Source organism: Antennarius striatus, chromosome 3, assembly GCF_040054535.1.
Source record: "Antennarius striatus isolate MH-2024 chromosome 3, ASM4005453v1, whole genome shotgun sequence".
Taxonomy (NCBI): domain Eukaryota; kingdom Metazoa; phylum Chordata; class Actinopteri; order Lophiiformes; family Antennariidae; genus Antennarius; species Antennarius striatus.
In genome coordinates this window covers 16,420,178-16,436,701 of record NC_090778.1, presented here as the reverse complement: position 1 = coordinate 16,436,701, position 16,524 = coordinate 16,420,178, and the positions used below count along the sequence as shown (strand labels likewise).

The 16,524-nt window shown below is 42.6% G+C and overlaps 2 protein-coding genes across 5 annotated transcripts in view; both read right to left on the bottom strand.

Moving 5' to 3' along the window:
* The window catches only part of rasgrf2b (Ras protein-specific guanine nucleotide-releasing factor 2b), a 57,056-nt gene extending 50,776 nt beyond the window's left edge, over window positions 1-6,280 (bottom strand). For both annotated transcript variants that reach the window (XM_068311837.1, XM_068311838.1), the window contains exon 1: window positions 5,748-6,280. In XM_068311837.1, the coding sequence (XP_068167938.1) occupies window positions 5,748-6,023 (276 nt within the window). In that variant the 5' untranslated portion in view covers window positions 6,024-6,280. The remainder of the gene's footprint in view (window positions 1-5,747) is intronic.
* A 3,398-nt stretch (window positions 6,281-9,678) lies between these two features.
* Window positions 9,679-16,524, bottom strand: part of msh3 (mutS homolog 3 (E. coli)) — a 51,331-nt gene continuing 44,485 nt past the window's right edge. For all 3 annotated transcript variants that reach the window (XM_068311833.1, XM_068311836.1, XM_068311835.1), the window contains exons 22-24: window positions 11,685-11,817; window positions 11,407-11,575; window positions 9,679-10,415 (exon numbers count right to left, since the gene is read on the bottom strand). In XM_068311833.1, coding sequence (XP_068167934.1) covers window positions 10,334-10,415; window positions 11,407-11,575; window positions 11,685-11,817 — 384 coding nt within the window. In that variant the 3' untranslated portion in view covers window positions 9,679-10,333. The remainder of the gene's footprint in view (window positions 10,416-11,406; window positions 11,576-11,684; window positions 11,818-16,524) is intronic.

Genomic DNA, 16,524 nt, shown 5'->3' with positions numbered 1-16,524 from the left:
TCGTGACAGTCTCCGATGACAACTCTGCTTCTGACTGACAATAATTTCCTCCTCCTCCAGCTCAGCTGACTCTGGCTGTTATTATTGGATGAACTTTAAAGAACTGGTCAAGGATTCCTTGAAGTGTTTCTTTTGCTTCTTCCTAAATTATAAGAAGCAAAAGCTTACCATAAACTAATCTGAATTCAAAACATACATAATTTATTGTGATATGTTTTCATTCTTATTTGTTGTACAGTAACATGACCTTGTGATAACCTGTGTTAAAGCACTGTTATTGTGATGTTGCACATGTGTTGGGCTGTGGGAAGTTCACAACACTTGTGAAAAGGGAACAAGAGCTAGTTAGTTAAAAGCAGTTGTGTCTCTGTTTGGCTTTTGTACTTTATATTTGTGGCAGACAGACGTTAAGTCGAGGGAAATTATGTAAATTTGATTTAAATTTTTCTTGTATTTTTTTGGAAAATTGAGATTCTGTATAATCGATAACAACCCAACTCCAAACAGCCTGTACCTGTATTTTAATTCATTATGTGTCATTTTAAGTCATTTAATGTAGCCGCAAGAGGGCGAATGTAGCCGCAAGAGGGCACAAGCCAGTGTCTTATTGTGCCGGTTCCAAGCCCGGATAAATACAGAGGGTTGTGTCAGGAAGGGCATCCGGCGTAAAACTTTTGCCAAATCAAAGATGCGAATCAAACCTATGACCTCCATACCAGATCGGTCGAGGCACGGGTTAACAACAACCGCCATTGGCGCTATTGACCTACAGGGCGCCGGTGGTAATTAGATTACTGTTGGTCGAAGAAGGAGAGGAGGAAAGTGAGTTCGCACAAAGAAAGACAAGAGGAGCGCCAAGAGTATAGGACTAAGAGTAGGGACGTTGAATGTTGGAACTATGACAGGAAAAGCTAGAGAGTTGGTTGACATGATGCAGAGGAGGAAGGTAGACATACTGTGTGTCCAGAAGACCAGGTGGAAAGGTAGCAAGGCTAGAAGTTTAGGAGCAGGGTTCAAGTTGTTCTATCATGGTGTCACTGAGGAAAGGACAGCAGACAGAGTTGGAGGTAGCAGAGATGAAGATGCTGAGGTTCTCTCTGGGAGTGACCAGGATGGATAGGATCAGGAATGAGTACATCAGAGGGACAGCACGCGTTAGAGGTTTTGGAGATAAAGTCAGAGAGGCCAGACTGAGATGGTTTGGACATGTCCAGAGAAGAGATAGTGAATATATTGGTAGAAGGATGCTGAGTTTTGAACTGCCAGGCAGGAGGCCTAGAGGAAGACCAAAGAGGAGGTTTATGGATGTAGTGAAAGAGGACATGAAGGTAGTTGGTGTGAGAGAAGAGGATGCAAAGGACAGGGCTGAAGGCAATTGATTCGCTGTGGCGATCTGTGAAGGAAAAAGCCTAAAGGAAAAGAAGATGTGTCATTTTAAGTCATTTAATTATTTCTGGCACTTTTTAGGGAATAGTGCTTTAGTATTTAGATAAGTAATGGTATTTAAATGGTTCAGCAGTGTTTCATAACTTTTTTACATGTTTTATATGCACCTTGATGAATCTCATTTTTGTTGTTTCACCATTTTTTTGTTTTGGTATATTTACATCAGTTTTAAATTCTCATTTGATGCTGATGAGGACCTAATTAGGTCTAACTTTCAGGCAGAAGGCTTAGAGGGAAATATAAAGCAAACTTCAGACGAAACCCAATCAGACTCTCGGAATAAGGAAAGAACTGGTTGCTTGATGTGGATGATTGGCCCAAACAAACAGAAAGGTACTGAGAGTGATGTTTAGTGTTGGACAAACTTCCTAATGAGGGATAATTACAGAATTACAAACAGGCATTACATTCACACAACAGGAAGTCAGTGATAACAAATAACCTCCAAAGCCTGACAATCACTTTAAGGAAGGACACTACAGTAATCAGGTGCTTATCACTCAACACAAACACTTTATCAAAGCCATTTTTGCAGATATTATATTACTGATATTTCGCCCATATTTTAAGCTTCTAATAATATTTCCTATGTCACTGTCCTCCAATCATGCGCATTATGCATGAATTTAGGGACAGCAGGATTAAATCTCTTGGGAGACAATTTTTTTAACCTCTTTTCAATCAGCAATATGAGATACCGAATTCTGCCAAAATAAGAGTTCCTGTTTATGAATAGAAGAATTTTTAAAGCATTTAAATTTGTAAATTGACCATTCTGAAGCCGCTTGATTGGTAGAGGAGGGGAAAATGGGTGGAGGTTCATTATGTATTCTTGCTTGATTGATCATGGTTCTGAACTCACTTTACTGCAGTTCAGTTTTTATCAATTTTGTGACATCTTTTTATGGCAGACAAAAGATTGCAAGAACATGAGACTTGCACTTGTGTACGTGAGGAAAATGTAGTCATGTAAATTATTATTAATTACATTATAGCACCACAATGTGTGTTTTCTAGGATGATACGGCAAAATATGCAAGCCTGTTTAATTACTACAAGTCAGACGTTGCCTTCGGTGAGGTACGGGTTTTTGCTTGGTTACGAGTGGAATGAAGCCCCCGCTTTCATTCATTCTCATTCATGAAGACAGTGTAAATCTGAATGCTGAAAGCGGGTCCTGAGTTGATATCAGAGGACCTAGAGGTGCAAATCCAGGGAGATGTTTATTTTAAAAGCTATTTTAATAAAAATTCAAACCCATTACAAAAACCAGGATGGTGGATAGAACCAAGTATGGAAAAATCATCACAATGTACCTTACTTTTTCTTATTCCATACATCTTGCTGGGAGTGGCACCATCACCATACAATGAGAATCAAAAAGAGAATTGCTTCACGGTTTCATTCTTTCATGCTGAACTGAGCTGCATGGTTCAATTAGAGAAGCTGGCTTTTTCATTCATCATGTAGTCAAAATTGCATGTTCTTTGTCATGTGGATCAGATTACATTTTTATAGTACTTCACAAATCGCTTTTTTGCATTTTGTAATAAGTACACAACAATACATTGATGTGGTTCTGTGTTTCATCCAAGGACATATGGGCAAGAGAAGCTGAGGATCAGAAGACTAACCACCAACCCTTGGATTCTACATCCTGCACCTCCCTCTGCTCTCCCGATGCCTATTTGTAATTGTTGCTCGCAATCGTGCAGTTGGCGAGCCAAATCCTCTCAGCTTTTCACATTTTAGACACTAGTCTAGGAAATTAAGAGAGAACAACAATCTGGCTCTTTACCCATGAGGGTCCACAAAAGTTTTTCCTAAATCTTTGCAGAGCAACAGCAAGAAAAGTCCCCTTCTGATCCCAGCTGATTTGTTTAGACATTTCTGCAGGCAAATTTATTATACTTTGGGCTCTGTAGCTGCTTTGATTTTTTGGACCATATCAATGACACAAATAGATCATGTTCTCGATTTATGAAGCCCTTTATGGTTCCAATTGGCTGATTTTTACAGCGAGGCAAAAACCTCCAAGAAAGCAACAGCAGGCTTTGAATAGCTCAGCACAATTTGACATGAGTAGTGAAGTGGAAACAGACTTCACTGTATGTAACAGTCATAGTTCCCCATTCACGGACTCACATGAACTGAGCATCGCTCTAGGATTGATAATTAACCCGTTTTCCTGACAATGGGGGGAGGGACTGTTTAGTTGCTATACAAAGCTAAATTCAGTAGCTTGTTACGCAAATACGGGAATTCATGTTAGTAATTCAGGTCCGCAGTCACTGTAGAAACCGCTCAGTCTAGAGTAAATTCCCTAAAAAGTATTTGAAGGGTCTCTGCCTCTCTGAGCATCGAAGGAGAGAGAGAGATGCAGTAGATGTGTGTTATTTGTGTGGCTGCATTGTGGCTCAATGTGGGGGTGTGATACTGCAGGTTGCTGGCAGACTCACTCCACTGCATAGAAAAACAGTGAAGAGCAAAACAGAAAGATGAAGGGCCATCTCTCAATTTATTCTCTCGACTGCTCAAAGAAGAAATAAAATCCAGACTCAATCGAACTCTGAAATATTTTATTACATTACGTCCACACAATCAGCTTCTTAAGTCAAACAACTGACTAACTCCTCTGTATTTGTTTGAGTCCTTATGTGTACAAGACTCTGTAGTTTAATGGTAACAGGTTTCAGCTGAGGGCAGATCCAAAATAACCATAATTAAAATAAAAGCTGTAGTGAGAGAGTGAGACAATCAGTGTGAGCGCATGAAAACTGAGAAAGTGAGATTTTTAATTCCTAAGCATCATTTGAAAAGACAAGCAATTTTGCCTCATTTTATCATATTTAACTAAAGATTCAAATAAATGATCGTTTCATTTAAATTACAGCGTCATTAAAAACACACCCTGCTATGACCTGTCTATCCTAAAGCCTTTCTTCATTTGCATACATCTGGAATAATTTGTCTTTACACAAACTGTACCATTTAAACAAACACCTTTTGTATAAATAGACAGGAGTCAATGGAGATGAGTGATGATGATTTAGTGGCTGCTTTTTATCCCCTATATCAATAATTCTGCATCCAGTTCATTTCTCTCGAAAATAAGTGCAAAATTGTCAAATGTCAACATTTTCCAATGTAGTCTTCCCCCTACTTTGAATGGGCAAAATGCCCGTGCGCGTCCGCGAGCACACACGCAACACACGCACGCACACGCACGCACACGCACAGCTGAAAACTGGTTTCAGAGGCAGGAATCTTTCTATTTTCTCTGATTACTTTGGTGAAGTGGAGGCAAGTTTTCTTTCTTTTTTGGTAATTACAAGGACGAGTGTTTGCTGAAAAGAAAAACCCTTGGGATTAATGTGACCAGTGCATCTGCCTTTCATTTTTTCTCAATGAATCGCATGTGCAAATTGTAATTCAGATGTTTCCTAGCAACAAGATCAACCTGACTATTAGAGCAACCTCGCTGAGGCAACTTCCAGAGGCTCAGTCACTGAGCTTGTTGCTCAAAAGTCTCCCCTTCATTTAAAGTCATAAAGCTCCAATCTTTTGCAGCTGCAGTTGATCTATTATAACATATAAAGGTTATTAAACACACATGTGCGCTACTTCAAACCACGGGGGAAGTCTGGATCACATCATCTAAATATCTCCTGCTGCGAACATGGCACAAAAATCATTTGGAATATTATCGCTATCGACATTTAAGGGAGGATATATTAATGAAATATAAATAATAGTTTAGATTTAGTAATTTAAATGAGGAAAATGAATTTATGGGGTTAAATACAAGAACCTGTTGCTAGTCTGGCGCATTGAAAATAGTAAGTAAACGCTCAACAGGTGGAAAATGTATGTCTGTGCAGTAAATTTGCTGAAGAAGGGGGGGGGGGGGCTTCAGAATAACTGAGGATACTGAGGAGTCACTGCTGCAGCCTGGTTTTGCTTTTTAATGGAAGAAACGAGCAGTTGGAACTCCTCTCTGAGCCAACATTGTGTCCGAATCTTTGTGTGGTCACCTGCACGGACATGATGGACCGAGATTACAGAAATTGTTCTACTGCAAACACTTTATTTTGCTGCATTATCGACTTGTGTCATCACCTTGTGATTTAAAAGAACATACAGCAAACAAATCAGAAATTTAAATAATTAGTGTAAAAGCAGTGGGATATTTGATTAAATATGTATTTAATTAATTCTCCAATTTCAGTGCGTTTTATTGAGTTGCACCATTCATGAAGGGTTTATCGGGTCACAACGCTGGGCTCACCGAAGGCTCTCACCTGTTTGTCCAGCGCTTCTCTCCCAGTGTTGGACGTCTTGGGCGCCGGTGCGCGCTCGCATGTGCACCCCTCCAACAGGTAAATCCCAGCCGGTCGTGCGCTCTGCTCGTTCTCGAAGTAGAACAGCACATTCTGGTAAAGGGCAAAGAACTTATCGTGCCAGCGGCTGTTTTCCGCCGTCTTTTTGCTCAAGTATCCGCGCTTGGTGCCTTCTTTACGCGCCACAACGGAGAGGAACAGCGCATGGCCCTCGTTGTAGCGGACGCTCTTCTGCATTTTTGTCGAGCGACTCGAAAGAAAGAAGAAAATGTGTCAATCGGTGCTCTCACCGCGAACCCATGGTGGTCGGGGTCTGCGCGGTAACTTTCCCCCACAGATTGACTGACGCGCGGTTCTCCGGCGCTGTGGCGCACGGAAAAGTTGTAGCGCTGACGAGAACGCTTCTGCAGAAGAACTCAATAGTGGAGATGTCCCACACAGGCTAGAAGAAATCCATGTCCTGCACCCAAAAAAAAAAAAAAATCGCACTTCTAGAAATAAACAACAAGCGTGATAAACCGCTAGTCGTGTCATTCACCAAGGGTGGAACCCTCAGTTGGACAGGCAGTGTCAGAATCACAGACGCGATCAACCGTAATCGGCTTTGACAGTGGACCAGTCTCTCTCTCTCACACACACACGCCCACTAAGTCTCTCCCTCCCTCCCTCTGTTGATGCGCACTGATCTCGGAGTTCGCGGATTTATGGGCGGAAGTGGATCAGTGGTAGAGCGGGTTTTCCAATGTTCCAAGATCGGCAATTCGATTCCCGCTCCCGTCGAAAAACACCCGGAGTGTGAGATGACAGTTTGAGGTGTCAGCTCACCTCCGGAGCACTGCGAGGTGCCCTTGAGCAAGGCGCTGCCCCCCCCTCACAGCCTGCTCATTTGGGAGCGCACCAAAAAAAGGAGCTGCCCGCCACTCTACCTCCCATTGCATGCCTAAAGGCCCCCTTGTGGTTGTATTTCAGGGGCCTGTACACACTTACACTGTATATATACAGATGCTCCTCTACTTACATTCATTCGTCTTACGTTTTTTCGATTTTACGTTTGAACTGTCTGTAAAGTACTTTTGTAAAAAAAAAAAATTGTGAATTTTTGAGTTTAGAGCGCTCTCCGTAGTACGAGACGTTCAACGATCTTACGTTTGACACTGCGTCCATTGTTTACATGCCTTGCCTCTTTCCCAGTTGATTGCGTGTTACCCTTGTGTTAAGACGTCGTATCTGTGATCTCTGTGTTTACATATACATTGTTTTGCGTATTTGTAACCCTAAGCAAATATGGTGGGTCAAAAGCTTGAGTCTACAAGTGATAATGGCTGTCAAAAGAAGCGGTGTTTTTATAAGATACGGTAATAGAATTTATGGATGTACATACAGTATGAACGGTCACACATTACTGGAACATACAGCAACAACTTATGTTCATTTTCACACTACGTTCAGCCGCTCGGAACGTAACTAAAATGGAAGTTGAGGAGTGTCTTTATATGTTATATACATATACACCTGCGTGTGTGTGTGTGTGTGTGTGTGTGTGTGTGTGTGTGTGTATATATATATATATATATATACTATATATATACACACTGTTCACAAAAATTAAAGGACCACTTTTTAACTGGGCCTGGCATGAAATCAGTTAAACTTGTCTGATAATTTTCTGGTTGGTTTAACAGCTGAGGGCATCGTTAATCACTTTCATCTGTATTGGTGTTCATGGAATTAACAACAGGTGCACTACAGTGGCAACAATTAGAAAACCCTCAAAACAGGACTGGTTTCACATGTGGAGGTCATCTCAAGTTTCTCCCTCTTGATCTTTTTTGGCTGGTTTTCCACTCGTGCTGGTTTTGGCTTGAGTGATTATCTCTACTGGCAGTATGAGGCGATTCCTTAACCCTACAGAAGTTGCACAGGTTGTCCAACTTCTCCAGGGTGGCACATCCACACGTGCTGCAGCAAGAACGTTAAATGTATCTCCCAACACAATCTCCAGAACATGGAGGAGATTTCAGGAGACTGGTGGTTATTCTCTGAGAGCTGGACAGGGCTGTAGAAGGTCCTCAACCCATCAGCAGGACCAGTACCTGCTACTTTGTGCAAGGCGAAACAGGCTGAGCACTGCTCGTGCCCCACAGAATGACCTCCAGAGGGCCACTGGTGTGAATGTCTCTACCCAAACAATCAAGAACAGGCTCCACGAAGGTGGCCTGAGGGCCTGACGTCCTGTAGTGCAGCGGTCTCCAACCTTTTTTGCGCCACAGACCGGTTTAATCTAAGACGATATTTTCACGGACCGGTCTTCATTTGCTCGATAATAGTTTATGACACCAGGACAGCTGTAATCTAATAATAAATCATTCTGCAGTGGTTTCATGTAAAATGCAGACATCAACAGACAGTAAACAACCTTTTTTGTCATAAATTGACAATCAACATTTCTGTAAACTAAATAATCTTAAGAAATAATTATATTAAAAACTCGATTCAAGTGACTGCACTGATGAAGTTTATTTTGAAATATAGCGACATACAATCAGTGTATTCAACGTAGGAAAAATACTGATCATTTCCAATAAAAGGGTGGACAAGTCAATCAAATAATAATAGTTAAAATAATGAGAATTAGTGGTTGGGGACCGCTGATCTAGGGGTAACAGGAGACAATGACACCTGAAGTGTGTTCCGGACGTTCGGTCTACTCTGCGATTTGGTACCGGGTTGCGACCCGGTGGTTTGGGACCACTGACGTAGACGGATGTAAGAGAATTGGGAAATTTTTCAAAATAAAACATCTTTCAGACAAAAATAAATAAAATGGAAGTAATGTAAATTATTTTCTCTTTCTGTGCGGCCCAGTACCAAATGGCCCACGGACCAGTACCGGTCCGCGGCCCGGGGGTTGGGGACCACTGCTGTAGTGGGCACTGTGCTCACTGCCCAGCACCATGGAGCTCGACTGGCATTTGCTCAATTGCCACAAACGAGAGCAGGTTCACCCTGAGCACCTGTGATAGACGTCTGGAGAAGACTAGGGGAACATTATGCTGCCTGCAACGTCGTTCAACATGACAGGTTTGGTGGTGGGTCGGTGATGGTCTGGGGAGGCATATCCATGGAGGGACACACAGACCTCTACTGCCTAGGAAATGGTGCTCTGACTGCCATAAAGTATCGAGATGAGATCTTGAACCCATTGTCAGACCCTACGCTGGTGCAGTAGGTCCTGGTATCCTCCTAATGCACGACAATGCCTGGCCTCGTGTGGCAAGAGTATGCAGGCAGTACCCTGAGGGTGAAGGAATTGAAACAATTGAATGGCCTTCACCATCCCATGACTTAAACCCAACAGAAAATCTGTGGGACATTATGTTTAAGTCCATTAGGCGCCGCCAGGTTGCTCCTCAGACTGTACAACAGCTCAGGGATGCCCTCATACAGGTCTGGAAGGAAATTCCACAAAACACCATCTGTCGTCTCATTAGGAGCATGCCACGACGTTGTCAAGCATGCATACAAGCTCGTGGGGGCCACACAAGATACTGAAAAGCATTTTGAGTTGCAGAAATTAAGTTTTTGAAAAAATGGAGTAGCCTGCCACATATTCATTTCACTCTGATTTTAGGGTGTCTACACAAATAAGCCCTCTGTAGGCTGAAAACTTTTATTTCCATTAAAAGATTGGAATCCTTTTGTTCCTAAGACATTGTACTGTCATTATTTGTAGAGATATCCAACTTCATATTGAGATCGGATGGATCTAATGTGTTTCTTTTAAATGTTCCTTTAATTTTTGTGATATATATATATACATATATATATATATGAGAGAGAGAGAGAGAGAGAGAGAGAGAGAGAGAGAGAGAGAGAGAGAGAGAGAGAGAGAGAGAGATTGACTAACATACTAGATTGTGCATTCTTAATTTTCCTTCGAGGATCATAATCAGTATCTTAAAAAAATACAGGTGGAGCGTTAGTTGTATGTTAGATATGGAGTTAACACAAATAGTAGTTAGTCCACGGTGTGTGAAAACAAACTACAGTATTCAACCATGACTAAAGCCACCAGAATGCTTATTGTACTTTCCAACCTAGAAGTGTTGTACTGAATTGGTAGGTGACATATTTCTGTTGGTTTTGGTGAGGTCTACCACAGGACAAGACCTATTAAGCCTCAAGACAGCACACCATTAAATCTGAGTGGGTCACTGAGGGGCTTATGACAACAATCTCTGGTACTGCTACATCACTGTTTACTTATTCATGAATAATTTCAGTTCAGTCCAAAACACATGAATTTGTAACAGCTTCATCAGTTTTTAATGTAAGCACCAAATACACAGACACACATTCAGTCTGGTAGATAAAATCTTGATCAATCTGTATCAGTTACGACAATGCTGTTGCAACAAATTATTATGGTGATGAAAAGATTCTGAAATGCTTCAAATGTCCTCCCTGAAACATATGTTTACTCCTGTGGATGTGACTATTCTTCTAGGGGTTCTCTCTTGTGTGTATTCTTCTAATTTTGACAGATGTCAAGAGTGTGATTGAAGCCACTCCATCAGAGTCGACCGGTCTGATACGCTCCAGAGATCCGACAGAAGTTTCTTAGTCTTCCTGGAAAGATGGAGACAAAGACATAAATATGGCTTAAATGACATACAGCATGTAAAACTACTGTAAACCTCTACATAGCCTCTGAGTACATTATACTCTGACACACAGCTGTGTCACACTACAATAAAATTGCTGCTTTTAATCTCCAGCAAGCAGCTCAGCTCCCCTGTGTATGGATATTGTGTTGTCAGCTCTGCTTCAGTCCAATAAAGGACAAACATTTCATATAGGAGGGATTACACTGTTAGAGTATGGTGATTTTTCATATGGTGACTTCACTTCAGGAGAGGCCACACAGCATTCAACTCCCAGCAGGCTGTCTGTTACAGAGACAGACAGTAAAAAAAACTGTGTACTCTTAATGACCTATCTGCTAGAACTTAATCACACATGAACTTATTTTGGTTTACTCAAAATCATGGAGACACCTGAAAGGCAGCTCTCATAAGAGCACAGTGGTGGTGGTATGTCTTCCTCAAGCTTAGGGCTGTACTTACCACAGTGATTATTTTATAAATTATTTATTCATTTATTTAAGAAAAAAGTATGTGCGAGTGTAGAAGTGCACCACATACAACATATATCTGCACACAAAGCCTAAACTAAGCCTGTTTCACATGTTTCAAACTGTTATAAACCTGCTTGCAGATGTTCTCATTCTCAGTACATTTTCTGGTTAGGGTTTTTCTGGTTCATTTGCGCTGAGATTAAATCACATTAATTTCAGTGCAAAGTCTTTTTGCACTGTGTGCTTAGCCATGTTTGAGTATCTTTCCAAAAGAAAGGGAAGAGAATGGCGTTTGGGGAGATATTCCATCAATTTTTAGTATTCAACCTGCAGAAAGTTGAAGGACACGTGAGAGACATTAAGTGATAAATTTTTACGTAAAAAATCGAAGTAATTAAAGGCTGGAGATCACAAGTTTAGTCCTTAAGTTATTGCAAACAAGACACTGTGGATCCTAAGCTTCACATTCTGAAACTTAATTACCTCCTGACATCGACCATGCTCTCCAGCTCCTGGGCTTTACGTGCAGCTGTGTGTAGAATAGAATCTGGTATGTCAGCCAATCGGGCAACATTAAGGCCGTAGCTCCGCCCAGCAGCTCCTTCTGTTAGCTGGTAGAGGAAAGTGATGAACTCTGGCTGAACCTCTCCGTCTGTCAAAAACACATTTAAATCTCAAAAGTGATAACGACCTGGAAATTACAATTAATTATTAGCAACACCCATCAGCATTTTCATGTGCACACAAAAAAGAACACACACCTTCTGTGTCAGCAGTGATGTCAGGCTCATTGAGAAGGAAAGCCATGTGGTAGTTTGACACATGCACGGGATACACCCGCTCTAACTCACACAGTGGGGGGTAATGTGTGACAAACAGGGTGAGGGCTTTCACCTACAGAAAGGACAGAGAGAATAAAGGTGAAAATCTTGACAAATCTAGCACACAGAGCCTGTTCAGACATTTATACCTAACGTCAAAACGTTTAGAATAGGAATTACGCTGTGAGCAGAAATGTAATCCCTGCAGCAGCTGCTGGATACCGGTCTGCATGAAGAGCTTGTCTCTATGGTTGTTTCTGACACTGTGGAAGATGACTCCCAGGTAGATAATATAAAAAAAAGTAGGTGCAGCTTTTCCAGTAATGCCACCCGTAGGGACCCTTCACCGCAAACTTTAGAAGTACCACTTCACAGTGAGCCTCTCCTTAAACAAGTCAAGTTGGAGTTTACCTCCAAGTCTGTCCAGACTCAATATACAAAACATTCAGCAATAACCCTGAAGGAATTCAAAGATATTAAAAATAAAAAAGTATGAAGTGTTCTTGGATGTCTAGACAAAATACTTTTTACAAAAGACTTATTAAGAAGTACGATTGTACGATGACAAGGATATCAAGGTCAATATTGGTAAAGCAGCTTGTTTGTGGCAGAGTAATTCTTCAAAGACCAGCAGATATTTTAGAAGAAAACTATGATGTCACAGTGCAGTTGACCTTTGGGATATGAAATGTCATCACTTTTATGCAGCTCAGGAAACTGTCTGAGAGTACTTCAGTTTTATCCACCAGAAACCACCCAGATGGTGTTGCAGACCTCTGTATCTGTTCACATGCTTGAGTTACCAACGTGTGCAAAAACTACAACTGGTAAAGTTAGAACCAGAAACAAGGAACATTGTTTTTAACCTCCAATTGGATTCCAGTTTATTTTAGAATCAATTTTCTTGATCATTTTTAAGCACATACAGGATTTGCTGCCAAGTGTATCTCCAATCTCCTGACATCCTCTGCACCTGTTTGTAACCTGAGGTCATCAGGTAAGGTTCTGTTAGCTGTCCCAGAGCTTCAGCTGATGCCCAAGGGCAATCAGGCTCTCTGAATGAGATCACTTCTTCCTTTAGAGGTCACTTAACATTGGCTAATATAGGAACACTTGAGTTACGGTCAAAATGTTGTTTTGTGAGGTCATTTTAATCTTTGACAACCAAAATCCTTTCTGTTCATTCTTGACCCTTATAAGCAGAAATTTGTGCCAAAGACAAAGAACTTCCCACGTGGAGTTTTCAGAGGGCCAGTCTGATTGATTGATGGCCCAAAAAAGTAATTATTAAATTGTTTTCTGTTTAGCATTTAGATGCAAAACACATTTAATTTCCAGTCATAAGACAGGCAATGCTGAAAGAGTAATGATCATATATGAAAAGAATCGAATTTCAAAATAGAGATTATCTAAGTAAGACATGTTTTGACAAGTAATTTTAAACAACAGAAAATCTGGACTGGAATATATGGACAGTTAAATGAGTTATAATTCACAGGCCTTCCATTACTTGTTCAACAAAACAAAAAAGGCAGTTTGTCAAGCAAGTTTTTTTCTACAGTGCAAAATGAATCATTTTCCGTTTATATTCTGCCTCTGTCACATGTATTCTTCCTATGCTTGGTGAGGAGCTGTTAACATCCTGGTAGCGATGCATTTGAAAAACCAGCTTGCATGTTGTGGTCAAGACTTATCTAAGTTTTTATTGCATGTATCATACCGACTTCAACCTCAACCTGACTCGTCGACCTCACTGTGTGAGTCTTAGTGTGACGCATGGATGAGTTCGCCCTCGGTAGGAACACGAGATCAGAGCAAAGGAGAGCAGTCATTAATAAGGATGGTGAAACACATTAGTGATGATCATGCTTTGCTGAAATGAAATGAGTGCATATATAAATTACTTAGACTATAAATAAAATATTTTGCATGTTTCTTTAGTGGGAGGGGGTTGAGTAGAGGTGGGAGGCCAACTCTCCAAATGAATGCAAGAAGAGGCTTAGTCTTGAACTCTGGATGAATTTATAAATGAAAATCATCCATCCATCCATCCATGCATCCATCCATCACTCGTGAACAAGACCCCAAGATAATTAAACTCCTCCACTTGGGGCACAGACTCTCCACCGACCCGAAAAGGGCACACCACCCTTTTTCGGTCAAGAACCATGGTCTCGAATTTAGAGGTGCTGCTCCTCATCCCACTTGCGTCACACTCAGCTGTAAACTGTCCCAGTGCACACTGAAGGCCCAGGTTTGATGAGGCCAACAGGACAACATCATTCGAAAAAAAGCAGAGATGAAATCCTTTGGTCCCCAAACCGGACTCCCTCCGGATCCCGGCTGCGCCTTGAAATTCTGTCCATTAAGATAATGAACAGAACAAGTGATAGAGGGCAGCCCTGCTGGGTTCCAACATACACCTTGAACAGGTCTGACCTAATGCCAGCAATGCACACCAAGCTCTGGCTTCGGTCATACAGGGACCGGACAGCCCTCAGCAAAGGGCCCTGAACCACTCTCCATGACTACTCGAGCTGCAGTACGCCTGGCCTGCCTGTACCTATCAGCTGCCTCCCACAATTTAACAAGATTTGATAAGACTCCTCTTTCAGCTTGACGGCATCCCTTACTTCTGGTGTCCACCACCAGGTTCAGGGGTTACCGCCACGACAGGCACCAGAGACCTTGAAACCACAGCTCTGAGCAGCCGCTTAGACAATGGAGGTGGAGAACATGGTCCACTCTGACTCAATGTCCCCAGCCTCCTGCGGGATCTGAGAGAAGCTTTCCCGGAGGTGGGAGTTGAAGACCTCATTGACAGAGGGTTTTCTGTCAGACGTTCCCAACAGACTCTCAAAACACGTTTGGGCCTGAAGAGCCTGTCCGGCCCCCTACTCTGTCAGCGGAACCAGCTCACCACCACGTCGTGATCAGTTGACAGCTCTACCCATCTCTTCACCTGAGTGTCCTCAGTCGGAGGTCTGATGATACATCATCGAAGTCGATCATCGACCTCCAGCCTAGGGTGCCCTGGTGCCATGTGCACTTATGGACATCCCTGTGGTTGAACAAGGTGTTCTTTATGGACAAACTGAATAGCACAGAAGTCCAATAGTAGAACACCACTAGTGTTCAGATCAGGGAGCCCGTTCATCCCAGTCACCCCTTTCCAGGTCTCACTGTCTTTGCCCATGTGAGCATTCAAGTCCCCAAGGAGAATAATGGAGTCCCATTATTCTACACTGCTGTTTGGCCTGTTGGCCTAAACAACAGTGAGACACCTGTCCCCAAACCGAAGGCGCAGGGACGCAACCCTCTCGTTCACTGGAGTGAACTCCAACGTATGACGGCTGAGCTGTGGGGCTATAAGCAAGCCCACACCAGCCCTTCGCCTCTCACCTTGGGCAACACCAGAAAGGTGGAGAGTCAAGCCCCTCTCAAGGGTTTGGGATCCAGAGCCCAAGCTGTGGGTGGAGGTGATATCTAGTCCGTACCTCTCAACCTCCCTCACAAGCTCTGACTCATTTCCCCCCAACGAGATGACATTCCATGTCCCTAGAGCTAGACTCTTTGTCTGGGGATTGGGTCATTGAGCCCCATGCCGACAACTGCCACTCAATCCAAACTGCACCCGTCCCCTACGGTTTCCTCGACGGGTGGTGAGTCCACTGAAGGTTAGGCCCACGTTCTGCTTTCGGGCCGAGCCTGGCCGGGCCGTGTGGGCAGAGGCCTGGCCACCAGGCGCTCGCATACAAGCCCCAACCCCGGGCCTGGCTTCAGGGTGGCGCCCCGGTTGTGCGATACTGGCTGACGTCACGGTCCTTGCTGTTTTATTTGCCATAAGGGTTTTGTTATTGCTCTTCGTCTGGCCTGTCACCCAGGACCTGTTTGCCAAGGGAGACCCTAGCAGGAGCATAAAGCCCCTGACAACATAGCTCCTTGGATCATTCGGGCACTCAAACTCCCCCACCACGATAAGGTGGCAGCTCTCGGGTGAGAAAAAAATCAAAATCAAAAGATGAATAATGCATGCACTCGCTCACTCTCAAATGTTTGCACAACTGTTTTAGCTCTGAGCGCTGCTCTCTCAGGACAGCTGTTGAGAGCTCCTGACTATAACAACTGTACGCTGGTTGTTGTTGATTTTTTTTTTACCTCAGTTGAAGAACCCAATCAGATGTTAATAGGTGCTGAAAAGACATACTAACGCAAAATATCTAAAAGAATAGAGTAAGGTCTCAAAAAATTTGCACACTTTTAGATGATGGTATCTGCAGTTGGATTGAATATCTCCCAAAAATGTACACATTAATGATTAATTGTAATGGGGAGAATAATGTCAGCAAATCACTATGCATGAGCCCTAGCGGTGATGCAGCTTGGATGCTTACATCATCGCTGCAGGACTTGACTGGTTCCAGTATTGGCCCGCCAAAAACTCTGTCTAAGAAAGGTCACATGTCACTAATAATTCTTTCTTGTGGAAGTGAAGGAGAAGGGAACTCCCACATGCTTCAAACAAAGACATAGAGCAGAGCCTGTGGAAACACTACAAAATATTACCACACTCCGTCAATCCTGTCCACCTACATCGACAGGTAAAATCAAACAGTATTGCAGATGGAGGCTGCAGGCCAGATAATGGTCTGATTAGACACTAATGGCAGCTCATTACCAGACCACCCAAGGGGAAGAACTGACAGACCTGCTCTGCAGAGCTAGAAGATCTGATACAATTAGCACTGAAACAATTAGTCAATTAGTCAAATACGTAGTC